At 37.8% G+C, this 21,469-nt stretch overlaps 1 protein-coding gene across 3 annotated transcripts in view; it reads right to left on the minus strand.

Annotated features, from left to right (window-relative positions):
- The window catches only part of zranb3 (zinc finger, RAN-binding domain containing 3), a 78,695-nt gene that overhangs the window by 26,955 nt on the left and 30,271 nt on the right, over window positions 1-21,469 (minus strand). For 2 of the 3 annotated variants that reach the window (XM_087791478.1, XM_087791477.1), the window contains exons 13-15: window positions 20,860-21,256; window positions 13,743-13,949; window positions 5,140-5,285 (exon numbers count right to left, since the gene is read on the minus strand). In XM_087791478.1, coding sequence (XP_087647604.1) covers window positions 5,140-5,285; window positions 13,743-13,949; window positions 20,860-21,256 — 750 coding nt within the window. The remainder of the gene's footprint in view (window positions 1-5,139; window positions 5,286-13,742; window positions 13,950-20,859; window positions 21,257-21,469) is intronic. The other variant, XM_087791479.1, reaches the window with a different exon arrangement.

A 21,469-nucleotide genomic window follows, 5' to 3' on the forward strand; every position in this document is an offset into this window, starting at 1 on the left:
GTACAACAAGGACCCCAACGATATGTAATTTCTTCTAAATTTAAATAGCGCATTAGAAATATTTCCAGATTTTTTGCTCCCTTTGTTAATTGTAGAGGTACAGAACAGAAAAAAACTACATCAACAAACCTACATACCATATTAAATCAGAATGATTTCCAAAATGTTAAAATGTTAAATGTTCAGCAATAGCACAGCTCATATTCTCAATAATGTGTAGTACAAAATTACTGTATGAAAAACAACATGATGTGAAAATTTAAAAAAATCTTTAATTGCACTATCAGAGCAAAGTAGAGCAAATCGGTCTACAAAAGAGTATTTTTGCAGATTTTATTTGTGTATTATTTAAATTGTATTTCTATTTTCTATTCTATTCTATCTGCAGCAAGGACAAAATGCTTAATTCCTAAAGAATGACTTACAACCGAACAAAAATGATGTGTATATTGTCAACATATACCTGCTGAATAAAGCCGATTCTGAAATGTCGTAACAAAGTTGCTTTGTCAAATAAAAGGTATTTCCAATTTGAAATGATATACGCACCTGTAATGTGTATAATCTAATATCCCACAAAGTGCACAATTCACCTCCCGAACCTTAAATAAACGCTGATCTCTTTGAAGCTGAAAAACAAATACTTTAAAAAACCCTTAAACAAGAGACTTTACCTTTGAAGCAGCCATCATTTTCTGCCATGTAAATCCTTGCAGCTCCTTCATAAAACCCGCCGCTCTAACCAGATCATTAGACGCTAATAGCTAATCATGCAATCTGAGCTGAAATGTCTTTCTTGGGATAATAAACCAGTTCCAGCCATTACTTTTGAAATATGTGCAGTCCAAGGCACATTAACAACAAGTCTCAATCTCTACAGATGTAGGAGAGTGTCTATAAAAGGACATTGATTGCACGAAAAGATCCATTGATAGAAGTGCTGCTAATCACTGTATATTTCATATCCATCCAAGACACAGATCCCATCATCACCTGCCAATATGTTTCAGTTTGGATGAGCCAGAACACGCAACTGAACAACATATGAATGAGACCACATTTGTCTTTGCTCCCATTAACCATTATCTGAACTCAAATGTTTTTACATGAATGCATTAGTTTAAATAGTGTTCATAAATCTGAACGAGCTAGCACTTCTCCTTTGCCAATATAATCCATTCATCTCTGCTAACCTTGTCCATTGTAAACACAGCGTTGACATCAGCAAAGGCCCACCCACACAACACCATAGAATCTGTCTTCCATCTTCTTGTAAAGTAAAAAAAACAGGAATTACCCATCCATCGCATATGAATTCGTCCATTGAAGTCAGTCAGGTCGAGACCCAGAAGTCACGACGAGCAGCTTCACTGAGAGCATTTATTCAAGTTCGTGCTTCATGTAATCCAAGGTATTATTCTAGCAGCTGTGTCTGGTCTCAGACGACCTTGATGTTGGATGTATAGGTCTGGCGCTGGTAAGCATAGACACGATTCCGACACATCGACTACAATCTGTGGATTACAAACTCTGGTTCTTTAGCTGACCATAAGTAATGGCTGGTTCTGTTGGCTTCGACTTGACTTTGAAACGACAGGGGCTCACATCGGCATAGTTTTATCTGTTGTCAAGTAAGCAAATTTCTAAAGTAGGATACATTTCACCACTTGTATGTAAATAAAGTAAGTAATTTTTAAGTAAGTAATTTTCATTCGGGCTCTGAGGTCTGTGGATCAGAATCTACTGATAGTTCCTGAACACGGTTCAGGACCAGAGGAGAGAAATCCTTCCAGGCTGTTGCTCCTAAGCTTTGGAACGATCTTCCTCTCGCTTTGCGCTTGATGGATCTACTGACTCCTTCAAGAAACATCTTAAGACGTTTTTATTTGTTCAGGCTTTTCCTTGATTTTCTGGAACTCCTGTTGTGTTATCAGTTTTATATTGGTCTTTAAAGTATATACTTTATTGAGTATTGTTTTGATTGTTTAAGCGCTTTATGACCCTGGTCTATTAAACAACATTTACGTCATATCCAGTAATTACCTTGAAGCTTACACAGTGCAGTCTTGGTCCTGGTTGAGAATCTGCTATAGAATGATTATAGACGGTTCATGAATGTTGATGTTAATTCTGATGTGTTTTGTGAACATATAATATAAATCAACTTGAAGCATCTTAGGCAAAAGGCAAATAAGTGTGTTTGAATGAAGTATTTAGGTTCGTCCAGTCGTTTGTTTGGTGCTTCTATAATAATGGTTTAAAATATAGAGTTGAACATGAAAGGCCAAAATCTAATTTTTCAAAAGAGGTGCTTGAATCATAGCAGAAACAAGGTTGTCTGGGTCCCTTTTAAGAGCTAGCATTCACAGAACACCTGTGCATATCCTAAGAAGAGTTTGTGCCTCTTTTGACTACAATGAGATCAAAGGCAAACTGAAGAATGAGAATAAATAGATGCAGGGACATTAGAAAATTAGCCCTAGAAAACATCTTCCATCTGAAATAGCAGCTGGTTGTTCACAAAACTAACAACATCCAGCAAATGTTTTTTTTCCTCATTGAATCCTTGGTCATGAATCTTCTGCTGACGGTGCTCAGAGCAGCAGCCATTGTAAATTCTCAGCCTTGTCCAGGATTATCCTGATGCGACAGCCATCCAGCCAGCATTCCAGCCAGTTTATCATTCAAACGGCGGCAGGGGACAGTCATCTCTGCAGCTTATTGTCTACAGCAACACGTAGATGACACTCTCCCATTGGGTTCCATTGCATTGATGATTCAGTTCCCAGCTTAGGTGTTTACGATGAAAAGCCCTCATTCCTCTCACCCACACTGGCGAGGAAGGAATCAGATTCCTCATGAATGAAACAAAAGAGCATTGGATCAATACAAGATTGTGGGCAAGATGGCTTCAAGACGAATGCTGGGAATTCACAGGAGTGCAATCATTATAAGACCAGGGTTAAAATGAAGTTCAGTCTCATTTGTGGAGAGCGAGGAAGCTCGAGATATCTCGGCGACAAATGCAGCTCAGAGAACATTTAACTTGATTGTGTGAGCGAAGTCTTAGCACGAGCCCTTTGGGAAGGAGTCTGCAGTTTGTTTAAAACCCAACATGATTGGTTGAAGACAAAAGCTTTCGCAGCTTAGTGCCCGTGTTGCTGTGTCTCTTTGAAAAATAAACCTGGGCTCATTATCTGCGAGTGTATGACTGATATAACACCCACTCCCTCAGTGCCCGGCAGCAGCCATTGTTCTTGTTGTTCATCAATGTTTTAACAAGACATGGCAGCAAAGTGTTCCTTTATTTCATAACTGCAGAAAGTGTGATATTAAGGTTTTATGCCAGCAGCTTAGAAATTGCTCTGCTATTATTTTCGATGACTTGGAAGGGACAGAAGAGACTGTTACGAGAACTACAATAGAATATCACTCTATATATTTCAAACAGTAGGTATGTGTTGTGTTTATAGACTACAGACCTTTAAGGAATAAATATAAATAAAGTCTATCCAGCTATCCATCCATCTATCTATAAATATAAATATAGTGGAACATTACATTTTGATAATGGAAAAATGTTATTTTACTGAACTGAAACGTTATGAATTACAGAGATTACATTGAGTGATTTACAGAAAATCCGCCATATTGTTTTATGTCAGTGGGGGAAGAGGTTACATTGATTTTTTTAGGGGGGAGGGCAACTTAATCAGGGCAAGAAAAAGACAGCACTAAAGGGGAAGAAGACGCAATGAAAATTCAAATATGTCAGATTTTAATGAAATACATACCATATTTAATACTGATTAAATAGGCAGGATTTCTATACTTCAGATCATTTTGTCAATCGTAAGGACCATAGTCCAACTGAACGTTCCCTCTTCTCTCCTCTTTCTGTCTTTTTTAATGTTATTTGTTTTTTATCTTTTTTTGGGTACTTCAGCGAGTCTAATACTGCAATATTGAGACTTTGCTTTAACAATTAAAAATGAACAAAAAAAACCCTGTTGATGTTGGTTCCTTTTTGCTGGCTTCTTCTGTCAGTTGGTAAGTTGGTGATAAATGTTAAATCATCTTAGAAATCCCTTTTCTAATTCTTAAAACATTTCCATTGTGTTGAGATGAATGAAAGAAGAGAGTTACTTTCCCCGCCGACACAAAGCATGAAAATAACCTGAAGCTCGCTCATTCACAAGTCATGTAAAGGGTGTGAAAGTGTGCTCAACATCAAATGTAATTTAAGTCGGATTCATTTTCTTTCGCTAACCTGCCCTTCCAAACCTGAGCTCATTAAAGCTGAAACATGGACGGCGAAAGAAAAATAGGCGTCTGTTTCAATCGGCATTACTTCAGACAACAATTCGCGGCTAAACTTTGACTCCTGTGTTGTTTTTAAAGACGGTTTCTTTCGCTGTGTGCCGTCTGCTAATTGGCGACGTGTGAACAACCGCCATGGCTCTATTCTGAGCAGTATGTTAAAGCGTGTGGTTTCAGGGAGAAAAATTGAGATCTCTGTCACGGAATTAAGAGGTAATTATGATTTCTTCTAGGTTGACATGAACGTGCTGATGAGTAACAACAAGTTGAACGATGAGGACATTTTCTTGGAAGATAAAAGTATGTCCTTAAAGTTCATAATGCATTCATAACAACATCGGTAATAGACAGTATTTTGATGAAATAATAAGGGTTTATAGAAGACATAATGATTGTTTAATATGATGCAATACAAAATTAAGTTTATTTTAAATGTTTTTTTTTACGTCACCTTTTTTCATTTCAAAAGTAATTTTGTTCTTTTTTTAATGACTAGCTCTACTCTGTTTTTTTTTTAATCCATTGTTCTTGGGTGTAACTTTTTGTCACTTATTTAAAACTAACTTTGAAGTGAAGCTATCAAAAGCTCATCCCATGATCGAACCATTTGTATAAATCACACAGTAAATATTCCTATTGTTCAAATTAAAAATTTGAATTGAGGCAAATTGGCAATAAATGACCAACGTTCACACTTATCAGCATTTTCTATAGACTTTTGTTAACTCAAGCATGATGAATAAACTGAGTTTTCTCTTCAGAAATCCATGTATTTGATGGTATTGAGTGAAACCAACAATAGCAACTACTTGGCTTTACCTTGGAGTAGAGATAGATTCTGTCTGTGTGCTGGCTGGCGCAGAACTTCAGGCCCGGGTAAACAGGATAGGCAGCACTCGAACCTTCACTTTCCTCGTCATTTGCATCGACAGCAGAAGGCGAACTCGCTGCAGTTTTCTGGTCTGCTGGGAGAGAAGAAGAGGCAGACTAATATCCCTGCTAGTTCATAATATCGGCTCATTATTGGAGCTCACCGCTTTATTGGTGTTTGCTCATCTGCTTACAAGGCGACTGTGCAGAGGCAGGAGAAACTCCTGCAGTGTTGGAGATTGATTCCACCGCCAACTTATTATTACGATTTGACATTTGAAGAAGATTGTTTAAATATGTAAACACGAGGAGCAAAGATAAAAAAAAACACTGTGTGTCCAAACACCTTAATTAATATCCATCTTATTATCTTTGACATTTTCATCTAAACACAACTGATAGTCGAGAAGATTTTGGATGACAATGTTAAGTATTGCCTGAAGGTCGAAGTAACTGACTTATGACTTAATGACTTAACATTGTTTTGATGTAAAAACAATAATCAACAAAGAAGTGTTTTGACTCGTTTAATGTTTCGTCTTTCACAGTTGTTGTTTTTTTTATGTTTGTTCCGCACCACAAAACCATAGATAAGAGATCCTTAAACTTTTAAAACACATCCCAACACTAAAATCTAATCAAAAGGAATACCAGAATAAAATAAAAGTGAAAACCTTCAATGACAAGAATAGAATCCATGTGCTGTATGTAAATCTAATTTGAGGTTGGGAACAGAAGCGACTAGACGCCTAAGAGATGTCAATAATGTCATCCTGTTGTGCACCATTGAGGCTTGTGACACGTCTTAGAAACCTTTTAAAGGCCCCCCCCACGTCTGCACCAAGTCTGTCCTCAGGGCTGACATCAGAAATCATGGTGATGGTAAAAAACACCTTGGATTTGCTCTGGCTTGATCATTGGTTGTGAATATGTTAGCAAATGAAAGCAGATTTTTAAAATTAATTTCTGTCTAGTGACTGATATTCTAAATAAATATACGTAACGTGTATGTCTCATTGATGAAGACGTTCATTGGTTCATTTTATTACCTACTTTAATTAGATTTCTAAATATACTGTATGCCTATCCAACATTTATGACACATGACGACTGATCAATTATTATGTACTGCAAATAAAGTGAAAAACTGTAATTTAAATAATCTGGGCTTCAGTCATATCTGAAGTGGAAATGAAAAGGGAAGTTTACAATCCGAACCTTGTTTTTAATTAATAAAATTGAAATACAGTTGTCAAGCAACAACAAAAAGGAAGCTGTTGTTTTGCCAAATATACCGATATTCAAACATTTATAGAATTCCCCTGTTTGTCATAGACACAATTGTAGGCCTTTTCAATTCTTTGCATTTTTTGTAAATAAAGAAAAACATGTGTATTGTTATCTAGCAACATAATCGTGCTAGTTAAAGTTATACTTCACCTAAAATTCAAACTTCACTTATGTTCTACTCACCCTCATGTCGACTGAGGGTTGGGATTCTTTTCGGAGTAATCTGTTCCTTTTATACTTTATGAATTACATAGTCATTAAGAGATTTACAGAATAATACCACTATTTTAATAGTTATTGGCACACATTTTAACGTAGCAAAAGGAGTTTTCTTCTTCTTCCATTATATATAATGTTTTGCTAAGGCTGGTCATAAATAATGATGTATATTTTGCACGGTAAAGTATACGGTGAATAACACTGGTGACTGTGCACATGTTAGCATCTCAAAGAGTTAATACATTGTGGGTTTTTTTTTGTCAGGATAATGAATAAAAAAAAATAACTTCTAAATTCTTAACATTGTTTTTATTATAACTAATCTGATGTTAAAGGTTTCATCATCAACTGCAAAGCACTTTTTAAAACCACAAAATATGAGTAAATAACTGAAATAGATGTGGTACATAAATGACATGTGTTATTATAAGTTAAATTGTTAGGGAATCGTTTGCACAGGAATAAAACAATTATTTATCTTCACATTTCTAATGTCGAATGTTATTGGACGACCCGATAATTAAATACATGAAAAACAGCTTTTTTAAAAGCAGATCATCTATAAAACTAAGCTCAACTATCTGTGAATGGCTTGTAGTTTGTTCACAAGATGGAACTCACCGATTCAATCGTGACTAGCTCGACAAAATCGACTTCTTTCTACAACATTGTACTGCGGCGCAGCAACATGTTAGCGACTAGAATCCTTCCAATTTACTTTTCACACGTTCACGCAGGCATTCGCAGAACAACCGGATGGAGGCATAGCGAGAGAGAAGGAGAGAGGGATACAATGACAGTCACAGATGGGAAAAGTGCAGGAAGAGAGGGAGTAGGTCATTAATGTCAGCCATGTAGCTTGCTCATCCTGCCAGCATCTAGCAAGAAAAGGTCAGACGGTGGAAATGAGACCGCCGCTGCTCGACCACGCTTCATTTAGACAATGACCTATCACACTCCGATAATACTCGCCTTAAATCACTTCGTGTGGCCAGTTGTCAGCCTCTTATGTTGGCGCGTGGGGCCGAGAAATGGTGGGTCCATGTGAGGAAAAACATCAGCTGTGAGACGAGAGTCTTTCACCTGATTCAAGTTTTAACATGAATACATCAATGTGTTTTGTGGAAAGTATAGTAGATGTACATTTTTTGCATGGATATCCTTTGAAACTTAAAACTGTACAGAGTTACAATTACCTCTGCCAAGGAGGTGACATTGTTGTCAGCAAGAATTTGCCACGAAAGAAAAAGGATGAAGAGATTTATTGATTATAGGACAATGAACAGATGATTCCATGAATCGATCAAGCTCAACTCCATGCTCACTTTTACTTTGTGTTGGGCTGGAAAGTTCTGGAGTGGTAATGCCCCCTGCTGTTCAAAGGACCTCATTTCAAATGCTAAAAACAGACCTTTAGAGCTTTAAAACACATATCTAAGTAAAAATGTTTGAAAAAAACATCCTGAGGGCTTTCTTAGTTTTAGGAAAGAAAAAAGAAAATCGTATTTGATTTTAGATATACTCATCGTTTAATTTTAAGTTGTATTACACAGTAATAAGGGCACAATGTTAACTGTCAAATTAATAGTTTTATTTGAGTTTAACAGCCACGAAACTATCACAATGTCAGTCACAATTAAACATAATGTACTAAATTATTGAATTATTAATACATGCAGTACATTTTTGACCTAAATCTCGATGAAAAAATACAGTTATTTAAATAATTCCATCTTAGCTTCACGGCTCAGAGGATGTTCTCAATGGTAACCTAAACAGTTCATGAAGTTCTGTTTATTTATAGAGCTTCCCCATAAAGTAGAGCACCTACAGTTAAGGTAGAGGCGGCTCTATGTAAAGAATGTAGAGTGTGAAGACCGGCACAATTAATTACCGTGAAACGGATTACTCAAACCACAGGAGCACCGGCTGTTTTAATGAAGGTAAAAAAGTGTCAACATATGATAATAAATGACGCATTTGGGTTCAGCAAAAAAACCATGGCCCATAAATCACAAACCTCCAGATGTAGAATAGCATGATTGTTTGGTTTGGAGCTTTAGAGCCTTAAAAATAGCATTACCCGTTTTCTTTTTTAAAACTATCAGTATAAAGTCAATTACAAATAAAAACAATTCAAAATTAATCTTCAAATATAATTATTATTCCGTTCAAAGGTTATACTTTTAATTTGCAATAATTAAAAAAAGATTTGACTGGATCTCATTTAGTGTTATAGTTTGTGCCACAGTACTTATTTTAGCTTAATACCCGTTACCAACTTTATCAGCAACTATATGCACATTAATTTCTGCTGAACAAAGGTTAAGATTTATCAAATAAGATACCTCATGAATAATACATTGATTCACTCTATTGTTCTCACTTTGTATTTGCACATAATAGACAAAAAAGACAAAGAACTGTTGAAAAAGATCTTTCTTTAGTTCCAAGAACCTTTTTTTTAATTTAATTTCTTGAGCTCACAGACTAAAAGACAACAGGCTATGATCTCTTGTTAGAGACCGAGGTAAACAAGTTCTCCATACGTGATTGACATCTCGCCTACAGCCTTTCTACTCGGAGAGGACCTATATTATTGGTTTCTATCGTATCTGAACTTTCCAAGCCTTGTTTCACATCTTGATTCATGTGGTCGAGCCTCTATATCCATCACTTTGATCTTCCCTCGAACATGCAATTGTTGAAGCTGCAGCACAACCCTCTTTGGAACTGGTCTCTGTTGGATTGGACCATTTAGTGTAAATACCAACTCAACCTTCCAGGTCTCAAAGACAAACCATTCTGAGGACATTGACATTTTACTAAATCCCGGCAATGAGTCTATCTGCGGCGTGTGCAGGGTGTACTTTCTGTAGGCAGGTGGACTTTTTTATTTTTTTCATTCCTTCCTCTTCTGTTTGCAGTGGCAGAACGCGGCAGCCGCATTAAGTGGGCCATTTATACGATGGGGGCAATTCATCTTACAAAGCCGTCTTATTAGACTGTCACTTACACAGTATGAACAGTGGCTTCAAATCACCTCGGGGGATTTATCTGTTATTTTACTGCAGGGGATAGAAAACAACGCCTAATTGGACTGAGTCATCTTATCTTCGGGACTGAAACAAAAGTGTGTGGGGGGGGGTAAAAGAAAACGGCGTTTGATGCAACTGAAAGTGTTGAGATATCTGAAGACATGCAGATGGACGGAGTGACGGACAGGAGGAAGAGAGACAGAGAAGTGATTGCCTGTCTGAGCTCTGAGGAAAGTAATCTCAGAGCAATCAAAAGGAGGCGGCGTTCAGCAGATCGGTGGTTTGCCTCCTAAAACCACGCACAGGTAGTGGAAAATCATTAAAGGCCCCTGCTGACCCCATAGGTCACTTTTATTAGACATCTGCTGTGTTTGGAATTAAAGCCCCGCTGCTGCAAACAGGTCGAAGGTAATTAACTAACAGACTGACCGCTAACGTGTTACTATGGGTATCAAACGGCATTTTTCCGTGAAGGCTTTTGAACAATCCACAATAAAAACGGGATATTTGTTTCATCAAAAGCAGAAGCATGTGCTCTAAAGGTGAGGATGTCTTTTATTACTGTGCTACAGGAAGTATCACGACGAGTCAAAACAAAACTGCACTAAAAAACAAGTAAAGCGCAAAGAATAAAAAGACAGTATTTGCACTGAGCAGCGGTAAAATCTGTAACTCTTTATTTGAGCATTATTTAAAAAAAAATTTTTATCTAAAAACTTACATTCCTAAAGTTATGCTTACAACAATAGTGGATGAATTTAATGTAATCTGTAACATGAGACATATCCAGAGTCTGGTGACTATATAGTTATGGATTTAAAAGGTCCTCAACACAAAGTCAAATATTTAACACAATTATCAACCAAATAAATACTGGTGTTTTATTAGTAAGCAACTGTATTTTGTTTTTCCTGGCGTGTTGGAGATATGAAAGCCTCAATGTCACCATGAATCTTGCTCATTTTGAAACCCTTGGGTTGAGGTTGAACAACAAGGACAGTGAATGGTAGGGAAAAGGAAAGACTTCTGAAGACTTTAATTATAAATAATGTAATATAACCTTGAGGATTCTTCTTCTAACACTATAAACTTCACTGGGATGCTTTTAAACTACCCTTCTAATGGGTTGCTTGGCTGCCTCCCGATTCTCACATCTCCGTTGGCGTAATGGTATACAAGAGAGATGATTCCAATAACTATAGAAAAAGTTTCTTTGGTTACACACCTGACAAGGTAATTATGAGCGATCGTGTTTCCGTGCCAAAGTGCACGATGACAATTGAAGATCCACAGGTGCAATTTGTGTTTAATGGCAACAATATCCAAGAAGATAAACCCTTTTTCATCAAAACAAAAAAAAGCATGTCATGAAAAAATGAATTTATTAACAACAAAAACGGGCAGGAAAATACTTTAGATTTTATATTCACAACAACTTTTTTCAGAATAAGTTTGGGGTTATAGCTTGAATATTTTAGAGTTATCTTTTCTTTTGCTTCCATTCCTGATCTTGTTTGTGGGTGGTAAACTGGCCTCTTGCTCATCTTTTCAACACTGAAAACGTAGTTCTAAGAATGGAATAGAACATTTTAAAATAGAAGCCATTCTTGGGGTTTGTTTCAACAGAGCGAAAGGGACATAGTGCAGTCTTTACTGCGGGGGGTCGGGGGGGCACAGGTAGCTCTAAAGTGCTGAAGTTAACCACTCAACAGTCTGTGGGCACTAATAGATGTCAGAGTGTGTGTGTCTGAACAGAACCTGCAGAGCGGTTACACGCTGTTCTCTGGGTGTTAGAGGGTAATAGGGGTTGATGGCTTTCTTGTTAAAACCTAAATAGTGAGTGTGATATTCCTTCCTATGTTAAGTAAAGACGCTGGCCAAAGCAACCGCAGCTCAATTACATCCTCCGATAGCTCTGACCCGACACGTCTCGCTGAGGCACTACACAGGTCAGGGGCTTTTCTTAGACTCTGCTGGACTGGCAATTATTTTAAGGGCTCCTCATATTATAAGCAGAGCAATTAGTTCCTTGTAATTAGAGTAATTTATTGTTTACACATCCCTCTGAGACAAAGGCACTTGAACACAGGCCTTTATTTGCTATATGAGAGAGACTGGGTAATTGAGAATTTGTTTTTCCTCTGCCCTTGTGCAACTCAAGCCTGGACCGTCGACAGTGAGGCAAACATGTTCAATTATGTTAGGTAAATATTATAAACAATGTGGATTCACAGAGGCAGTCAGAGGGCATTGTTTTAAAATACTTCTTAACACATAAACATTTTAAGAGTATTAAGGATTTAAAATTCAAAATTGCATTTTGCAGATTTGCACCTGCAGAGAGTCAAAAATAACTACAAATGCAATATGATTTAAATAGATTGAACAGGATCAATCATCGAAAAAAAAGAAAGAAAATTGATTAAAGTAATCTGTGTACCATGTACACCTTGATGGAAGTGGTTATTACCGTTGTAACTGCCTCACTTATTGTGGTGGTTGAAGGAAAGTCTAGAAAACTGTCATGTTCAGGTCTAAGTCAGTCTAAACATGACAAACTACCGTGAACCTTAACAGATCCTGGTTACAGGTGAACAGCTGGAGAGAGTTAATCTCTGATGAATGGAACACTTTCACTCTCGAAAGAAGAGGAGCAACCATGATGGTTTTCCAATCCAGAGAAACCTCCTCAGATATCCACACAGCATATCAGCCCAACAACATCTGGGGCGTTTAAGGTTCTTTGAGGATCTCATCAACACCACGTACACGACCATTAGGAGCTTTTTAAATGAGCAAACTGAGCCTTTCGCTGCTGGCTGAACGCACCCGACACTCGGATGTCAAATGTATTGATTTTGAAAAATCTCTTAAATCAGGTTGACAGTGCCATCTCTCTATTGTAAACAGTTTTGCAATAGTGTCGTTTTCACTGATAAGCCATCTTATCATGGTATTTAGAGGGAAGAGAAAACCCTCTCGTGACTCACTCACATGTTTCAAATGTCTTCCTCTCCAAGAAAGACAAGTTGTCTCTCATCATGAAGACGTTTGAAGTTATTACTATAAAGTTCTCCCCTCCCATTTTAAATCTTGACGAATGAGAGGTTACGAGAGCGGGTCAATTATGATGTAATAATGATCTTAACTCCTCCTCCAGCCAGCTGTAATCACACCCTGCTTTGTTTATTCAACAAATCCCTTGGAGGTGGAGACTTCAGGGATTGACGACGCGTGGTGACAAACTTCCACGATTGACCAATTACAGTATAGTAGGTGTGGATATGCCAAACAAGATTTAATATCCAGAAAAACAAGGTGTTTTCCATGGGCGGGGCTTAAGAACATTTTCTAATTAAAGGACGGTTTTTCCAACATCTATTTAAGAAACACTTAAATCAACACATTCGTTGCCCTCTAAGGATGATTGAAAGGGTTCCGTCATCAATTCCTCACTTTGTATTGGCTACAGCCAAAGCTGCTAGTTATAACAATGAGAGTAGAGGGTTTTAAACCACAATAAAAATAGTAGTAAAAAGTAGCATTTTGCACTTAAATAATTCTTGATATGCTCATAAATCCCATCTTTGCTGGTCAAAAGGTTACGACCGTCACTGACCCATCAGTTAAATGTACTCGCCTTTTTTTTTTTTTAACCTGGCAGGCACATAAACAAGCAATAAAACCAATTATCCAATGGAATTAATAAGACAGAAGTAACTCTAATTATTCACAGCACCCCTGAATGTTGACTCCACAATGCCAATCAAATAGATTAAAAAAAGAGATTGCAGGTAACACAGCCCTATATGGAATACATTACAGCCTCATATTGTGCTAATAATAAGGTCTTTCTATGTGCAGATGACACCATGCCAGCAACCAATATCCCTGGATATGAAGAGGCAAGATTGCAGGTGGGATTACCATGAGTACGGTGAGACGGGAGGCAGCTGCAGCCAACAACGACAGTGACATCGCCTTCTTTTCCTTGTGATTATTTACCTTTGAGCTGCCACTTGTCTTCTTCCTCTGCTGCCGAGACTCTCTGTTTGTCTTTCACACGCCTCGCCTCCACCTTCTCTGCCTCGACCTGCCCGTCTGCGAGACACGCCGCGGTTCGGTCCTTTCCGTCGCCGAGCTCCGACTCATTATCCGAGCTGGACAAGACGATGGCTGTTGGATCTTCCTGGTTCGAGGGTTTTTGTGGCTCTGCAGAGAGTTCAGAGGATAAATTCAACTTTTATTTGTCAGTGTCGGTAAAGTGATCAGTCTGACAAAATAAGTGACATCATAAAAGTAAAAACTCAAAATGGCTCATTGGGGATGTAATTATTCATCATAACTTCTACTCCGACAAATCCTGAAGATCCCAGGGAGTAAAATGAACCAAAATAGACAGTGAAGACGATAATAATCCTTTCAGGAGTATTATAATTCAGTGAAGTGATGATAGCAAACACTGTTTATTGTCTTTTTTTATTGTTATTATACCATTAAAAAGTAGTTGGCTATATCCCAAATCTAACTACACTGTTTGTGACATCAAAGACTCAAATTGCTTGTCGGTCTCACATGCAATCATATAATTGTCAGTAATTTAGCACATCTGTGCAGAGACTTGCGTCCGGACACAATGAATAGTCTTCAGCTGCTAATAATGGTGTAATTGCCGAACACCGATTCTGAGGATTCACACTTTTTTATTCCCCCCAAGAGTTCTTCTAGTTCTCATCAGAATTCTTGTATAATTTTATCATTTACTATTACATTTTTTTTTTTCAAATTAAAAGAATAACAGTTTTGAAATTAAGTTTTTTGTTTATTTCCATAGTAGACTTTCTTCTTTCAAATCATTTTGTTTGATAATGTATATTCCTCTGATCTATGCAAGTGTTTCACTTCAACTTTCTGTGCATTTAATTTATCTTTTAGTTCTTTATTTTTTATTATTCTTGGGGATCATTTTTTCCCCCCCCCATTTCATTTCAATTAAAACATACTCGCTATGAGTCACATTAAACTTAAATATCCAGAAGAATATGAACCAGATTTGCTTGCAAGGAGTAAAAAAAAGAACCAAATTCTTGTTTATAAATGCTTAACAATAAATTGTTTTATAACTCATTGGCAGAATATTTTGTATATATAATAAATTCATACGTAGTTTTGTGGTTTTGTTTTCTGAACTTATTATTCAAATTAGGCTGAAAATGAAGTCTAAAAAGAGAATTTCTATTTCGAATAAGAATAAAACTTTCTTAGATTTCATTTTGTGTACTGTAAAAAGACACAGGGCTGAAGAAATTTCATAAACGCAATGACTTGCTTTTTACTGGAGCAATAAGAAGTGAGTTGTTTTAAGATTCTCCCTTTAGAGTAAAAACTCAAATACAGGTGTTTAAATATATTCAGACAGTTTTTCTTGAAATGAGATATAGAGTCTCCTTACAGATCCAGATTTTTTATTTTTTAAATAAAGGCACCTTAAATCTATTTAAATGAAAACCCTTTTGTCACAAAAAACATCAACGACTCCGTTAACTCTCTCATAGAAGGATCCCACTCTGAAAGGCAAATGATATATAATAAAATAAGTAGAGCCTTTGGATACCTGGTTGTGAGATTTGAACACATATAAACAAGCGCTGCATAGAGTTTAGAAACTTAAAAAAATGGACGTCATTGAACAACTTTCAGAGTTAGGAAACTTCTCATAATAATCCTTCTACATTACCATTTGTGCAGCTCATTATGCAAATATATTCAAACAAAACAAACTGATTGATACTTTGAAAAATCCACATATTTTCTCTAGGTTTGAATCCGTCGACTTGTAGAGTTTGCAATCCCTGCCCGAGATAACACATTCTCCCTCCTGAAGAGGTATTTAATCTGAAATCCTCCACATTATTTGTTGAACTTGTGGTAAAAGATGTAACAAGAGCCTTAAGTTGCGAGGGTCAGGAACGCAGTCGGCTAATTAGTGATCTCGCCTTTCTGTGGCTTGTTTCTTCAAAAGGCCAGCCTCTATATGGCTTCCTCAAATGTCATCGCAGCCTCGGGGCTCCTGGCCCCACGCTGCCCCCTTCCACTAACAAGCGTAACGCGGCTGCGCTGAGACGGCTCAATTTGTGTTAAGCTTTTCCTTCCGAGAGAGATGTTAGCGTTGGAATCCTACAGGGCCCTTCCCTGACTCTACCAGTCAACCTCTGGTTTCCACACCGTCATCGGGGGCCCCATTATAAATGTGGTGGCAGACCAGCATTGATCGACCATTGATCCGCTGACGGAATCGATGTTTAACACCAGCGAGATGACAACATCATAGATGAAACAAATTCTCCTTAAATGGTAAGAGTTTGTGGAAAAGAAGACAGAGGAACGCTGAGACAGCAGTTCCAGGTGTTTTGTCATCAAGTCTCGGTCTGATCTGAAACTGCGTGGAAAAACAAGAAGAGTTAACGGAGTTCAGACTAAGCCGCATGAGACATCAAACTCAAATAACTGATGTTACATTCTATGACAGTTTAATTAAAAACAATCCTCCATCGCTGACGGTAAACAGCCAAGGAGTGTGTGTGTGTGTGTGTGTGTGTGTGTGTGTATAATTAATGAAAGATGATGTTGTTTAACACCTGGAATCTTGTAAGTCAATGTCGCATTTGCATAATGAAATAATTACATTTTTCTTAGAAGAAGGCATGATATGCGTACGACATGAAAGCTGCATAGGTGAAGTAGAAGTTCAAGCACAAAGAGAAAAAAGTTTTGCTTCTTAAAGCAGAATTAGTAACTCATTTGCTCAGAACTACAGATATAAATACCTTTTTAGTCTTCCATGTTCAATCTCCAGTTGGAAGACACTTGATGGTATAGTTTTTGTCCAGGGGAGGTATCACCTGGTCTGTTCTGATATCTCAATATTTTGCCCACGATAAACTCAAATATTGTTACCGCTATTCTGCGATTATCAATATCTTATAACTTTTGATGTTGACATATTCTTGAGCTAGAATGTCACACGTTTCTCTCTCAGCTATTTGCCAATCTTCTTCTCCATGTTAATTCATTGTATTTCCTTTAAAACTGTACTCTACCGTACTCTACAGCATCCACTCTTAAACATGCTAGGAGCCGTCATGTGGTTTTAAGAGCTTGAAGTAGTGAGTCTGTAAATGTAATCTTTGAAGAACGGCTATATGTTTTTCACTTAAATATCAACACCTAGTGCCAGTTCATCAAAAACATACAGCAAGACAACGCAATATACATTATACCATCAATATTTTTGCAACCTAGTTATTTTGGCAGTAATTCGTAATTCAGTAGATCACAGTTTATGGTTAACAAACACACATGAATTGCACTTTTTTGGGGAGTTGGTGTTGACAGTGAGTCCAGTACTTCAAAGAATATTTTCTGTAATAAATGAAATCACATCTTATAGTGAATGGAAAAAGATTGCAGACAAGGCATAGGATTGGATCCGATTATCAGAAGGTCGTGTGTTCATAAAGGGCAACTAATGTGTTGACTTAAGTGTGTCTTAAATAGATGTTGGACCTTTATTGTACACGGCTGGCTGGAGGAGTGAAGCCATTATTGCGTCATAATTGACTCCACTCTTGTAACTTCTTGTTCGCCAAGATTTCAAAAAGTGAAGAAATGTATAAAGTAATAACTTTAAAGGATCTTCATAATGAGCTTCAACATTTGAAACATGTGAGTGAGTCAGAAAAGGTGGGTTTTCACACGAGTTGCCCTTTAAAGAAGATGACTAAGAGGACAAGCATATGTAACTCATGAATGGCATATATTGATATATAAAATTTGAGTTCAAGGTGGAGTTAAGTCTCAGGCTGAAGTCTCAGACTCAAATAAACAAAGAGCCAAAAGAAAAGTTGCAATTAAATTATCTATATTTTCCCAACTTGTAAAACGTCGAAGGTTCATCATTAAAAGATCTCACATAACTGGCGTGACAAAGCAGCGGGGAAAAGCAACTGCTTGTTTGTCCTTCCTTTGTGCACAAGCGACGACTGAAATGCAAACGGAAAGTTTCAATTAAAAATATAATCATCGATTCCCCGAGAATGGAAATGTTCACGAGCTTGTGATGAAGAGAAGCACGAAAGTCATAGAAACGGTAGCTAAGGAAACAGGACTTAGCATCAGGTCAATTTGACCGTCCGTCTGTCTAACCTGCAATTACTATCACATCACTCTCCAATCAAAAATAAATCATTCCACCCTGCAATACGTCTGGAGTTCAGAATAGTTAAACATCAAATGCTGCTTATTTGGTATGTTTGAACTGCACAAACGCTGAGATTCTGAGCCGAGTATAAAACCTTCTCCTGCTCCGTCCTGTGCCTGGAATCAGTGATTATCTGCCACACGTCAAATCCTGTCACCTGTGAGGGTGTTCTATGTAGTCATTCTGAGGGATCGTCGCTCTTGGATGGAGACCATTTTAAGTGTCATCCTATAGAATATGACCTGATTATTTTCTTCCATTTCTTCAAGCGGGGGATTGTGGTGTCAACCTCAGAGATATCTCCATAAATACAGTTGTTATTCTTCAGCACAGTCTGTCATTTACAAATTTACCAGGTTGTTAAATCTGCTGTCTGGTGAGCCGACACAGCCGGCTGCCGTGAATGTAGAGTGGCGCTTGTGACAAAGAAAAGTGTGATTGCTGAAGAGCTGAATAGTTATCAGGCATCTTCTCCGGCTGAGCATGAAATAAGGGGTGAATTTTGGTTGAAAAAATATTCACGTGTGGGTGGCAGCGTGGGTGTGTGTTTTTGAGCTGCTCAAAGGCTGAGCTACCAGTTGTTTGAACAGTGTTTGTTTTAAGTGCACATCCTCATTTCCACTGGGCCGAGCTGCAAGACCTCCAACACTTCCATGTTTATTCTTAACACCAAACGTAGATATAGATATGAACGATAAATAAAGTCAACTTGTCAATGGTCCAGCAAACGAAAAACTGAAAACCATGTTATATATATTTTTAATTATTAACTCAAAATCCTGTTCCAATCTTTCTTCATAAATTAACGTCATTAAACATTCTAGACATCTACACAGTATATTTTAAGATATTAAGCTATTAAATAAAAAAATGTTTGTAACTTTGTAACTAATCTCATATAGACAAACTAAGCATTAAAAGTAGCTTTGAACTAAACAAAACTAATGAAAACTTGGAGACCCATCTAGGTGCTCGATACCTTAAAGCAGTGTTTGAGTTTCTGTAATCACTCCTCACCCTGGAAACACAAATATACTTGTCGTACCCTATGGTGGATCAGCATTAAATCGAGTTCAAAGAAAGCCTTTCACTAAACTGACTGACTTTTCAGACTCGTAGTGTCAAAACAAGAGTATTCATTCAGGATTAAAGACTATCAGTAACCTGAAATGTATGAATGGCAAATACATATCAAGCAATATTGGTATTTTGAAATGAAGCATCTCCTTCTACAACTTTTCCAACATGTATTAATTTCTATCCGTTGCTTACTAAGACCAATATCTCCTTTTCCACAAATCAGATAAATGCTTTTATTCATTCGAAAAGTAGTGAAATTATGTTTTACTACTTGTATTATTTATTAGATTGTCATGTCATTCCCTCAAGAGACAGTGTTTTACACCTGAAAAGGTTTTTGGCAAAACCTGCAATGAACCAATCATGAAAGCGAAACTTTCCTATTTGAAATGTTTTCTGTGAATGTAACAGTGGAGTTGTTTATCCAGGGAGGTGCTGTGATCCTATGAGCCTTTTTGCGATCCACCTCAAACTTGGTACTAGCGCCATCATATTGCAAAAACTAAGTTACTAATTGGAGAAATAAATATACAGTGGTCTCTCGCCACATGGAGGTTCACTACCCGGGGTCTCACCGTTTAGTATATTTTTTAGTACACGGAACTGTATATTAAATGTGATATTTAAATATCATGTAGCATGCTGGATTCGCAGTTACAAACAGGTGATTTAAAAGAACAGCAGATAAACGTCAACACAAGGCACTATTTACTGCACCCACCTCAACCCTCTGTGCCAACAAAACTCCGATGATGACTTTCTACACACGTCTCTATTCAGTGACGACTAAATGATCACTACAATACTGCATTAAAATTCAACGTCTATGTTGCTCCATCAAAAATGATCGCCAGCTGTGATTCGCTGGCTGGGCGGCAAAGCTGTTCCAGCCCCTGTTATTGACAGGGTTGTTAATAGTTATTGCACCTCATATGCAGAGTTTTAAAGTTTAAATAAAAGTTGTTGAATACATGTCGTTAATTTAAACTAATGAAAAATGAAACAGGTTTATTTTAATAAGGAGAATTCACAACGTTACCTCCGTAATAAATGAGGGACCACTGTACCTGGTAAGAGACAGGTATAAAATCCATTGAGTATCATTGATGTCTTGAAAAGGGACATAAATAAGATGAAGGTTGGATGCACAAGAAAGATGGACCAGGCTGAACAGGGGTGTAAATTTCAGAAAGAGAGAGAGTGATGCTACGTTGCTTAAGTAATCTCTATCAAAGTAAAAAGAAAGACGTTCTGTACATTTCACTGTCGGTCCAATCTCCCCCAAGTCTTAAGACCTTCCCTCAATATCTGATGACACAATGAAAGACTGTGAAAATCAACGTCTCCCAACTTTACACAATGCATTTACAGCAATAGTCTAAAACCTCCCTTCCTTTTTCTTGGTCTCATACTCTGTCTCTTTCTCCATCCTCCTCTGTCTGTTTTGCCCTCTCTCTCTCTTTCCACTTGACAGGTGAGAATTATACGATGTCCTTGTCATCTGCAGAGAGAGAGAGGGAGAGCGAGGCAGACGATATTCTTCGAGGGAAGCTATTTCAGACTCTGGCAATCCTGCTGCCTCTATCTTTCGCTATCATGCATCTCCATCTGCTGAAATCTGTAATGCCTCAAAAGCATTATGTCAACAGGCTGCTGCCGTTGGTATTGACGAGTACAAAAATAAAGCAAATGAACAGATTTTTGCTTTTTGAGCCAAAATATGGAATTCATTGGCGATTCTTAAACTCTTTAAATAAATCGGTGGTTAATTTTGCCACTTGCCTGACGGGGCGTGTGAAGTAGAGCGTGGGCACTCGCACATCTCGCAGTAAGGCAGCAGGTAGCTGTTCGAGTAGGTGCAGGAAGTGCAGGCCCATGTCTCAGGCTGAGCCTCTGACAGCTTCCGTGGCAGCATGACCACTCCACCCACTCCTGCAGACGATTTCCGCTTCCCCCCAGCACTGGTCCTGGCCTTCGGTGTTCTTAGCCTCTTCAGCTGGGGCGTGAAATCTCCGTCCTCTTGAGTGAAGGCGGCAGACTTCTCCTGGGACTCCGGTGTAGTTATGGTGTCCATGCAGAAGTAAGGAGAAGTTTCATCTTCTTTTCTCTTCCTCTTCTTCTCTTTGCCACTTCCCGGTGAGAAAAAGGTGCGGATGTCGTGCTGTTTCTCCCTTTCAAACTATAAATAATAATAAAGGTGTTAGAAGTGTCACACCCCCTGACACCGGACATGACACCAAAAGACGGACACGCAGCATTTTTGCTACCTAATTGTACACAAAAGCAACATTTACTGCAGGAGCATCTCAGCACAAAAATACAATAAACCAAGTGATGACAGATGATGAATGGTTACAGCAGTCTGGGGCACCGGAGCACCTTTTCACTTTTG

Source organism: Callionymus lyra, chromosome 5 (assembly GCF_982586985.1).
Source record: "Callionymus lyra chromosome 5, fCalLyr1.hap1.1, whole genome shotgun sequence".
Taxonomy (NCBI): Eukaryota; Metazoa; Chordata; class Actinopteri; order Syngnathiformes; family Callionymidae; genus Callionymus; species Callionymus lyra.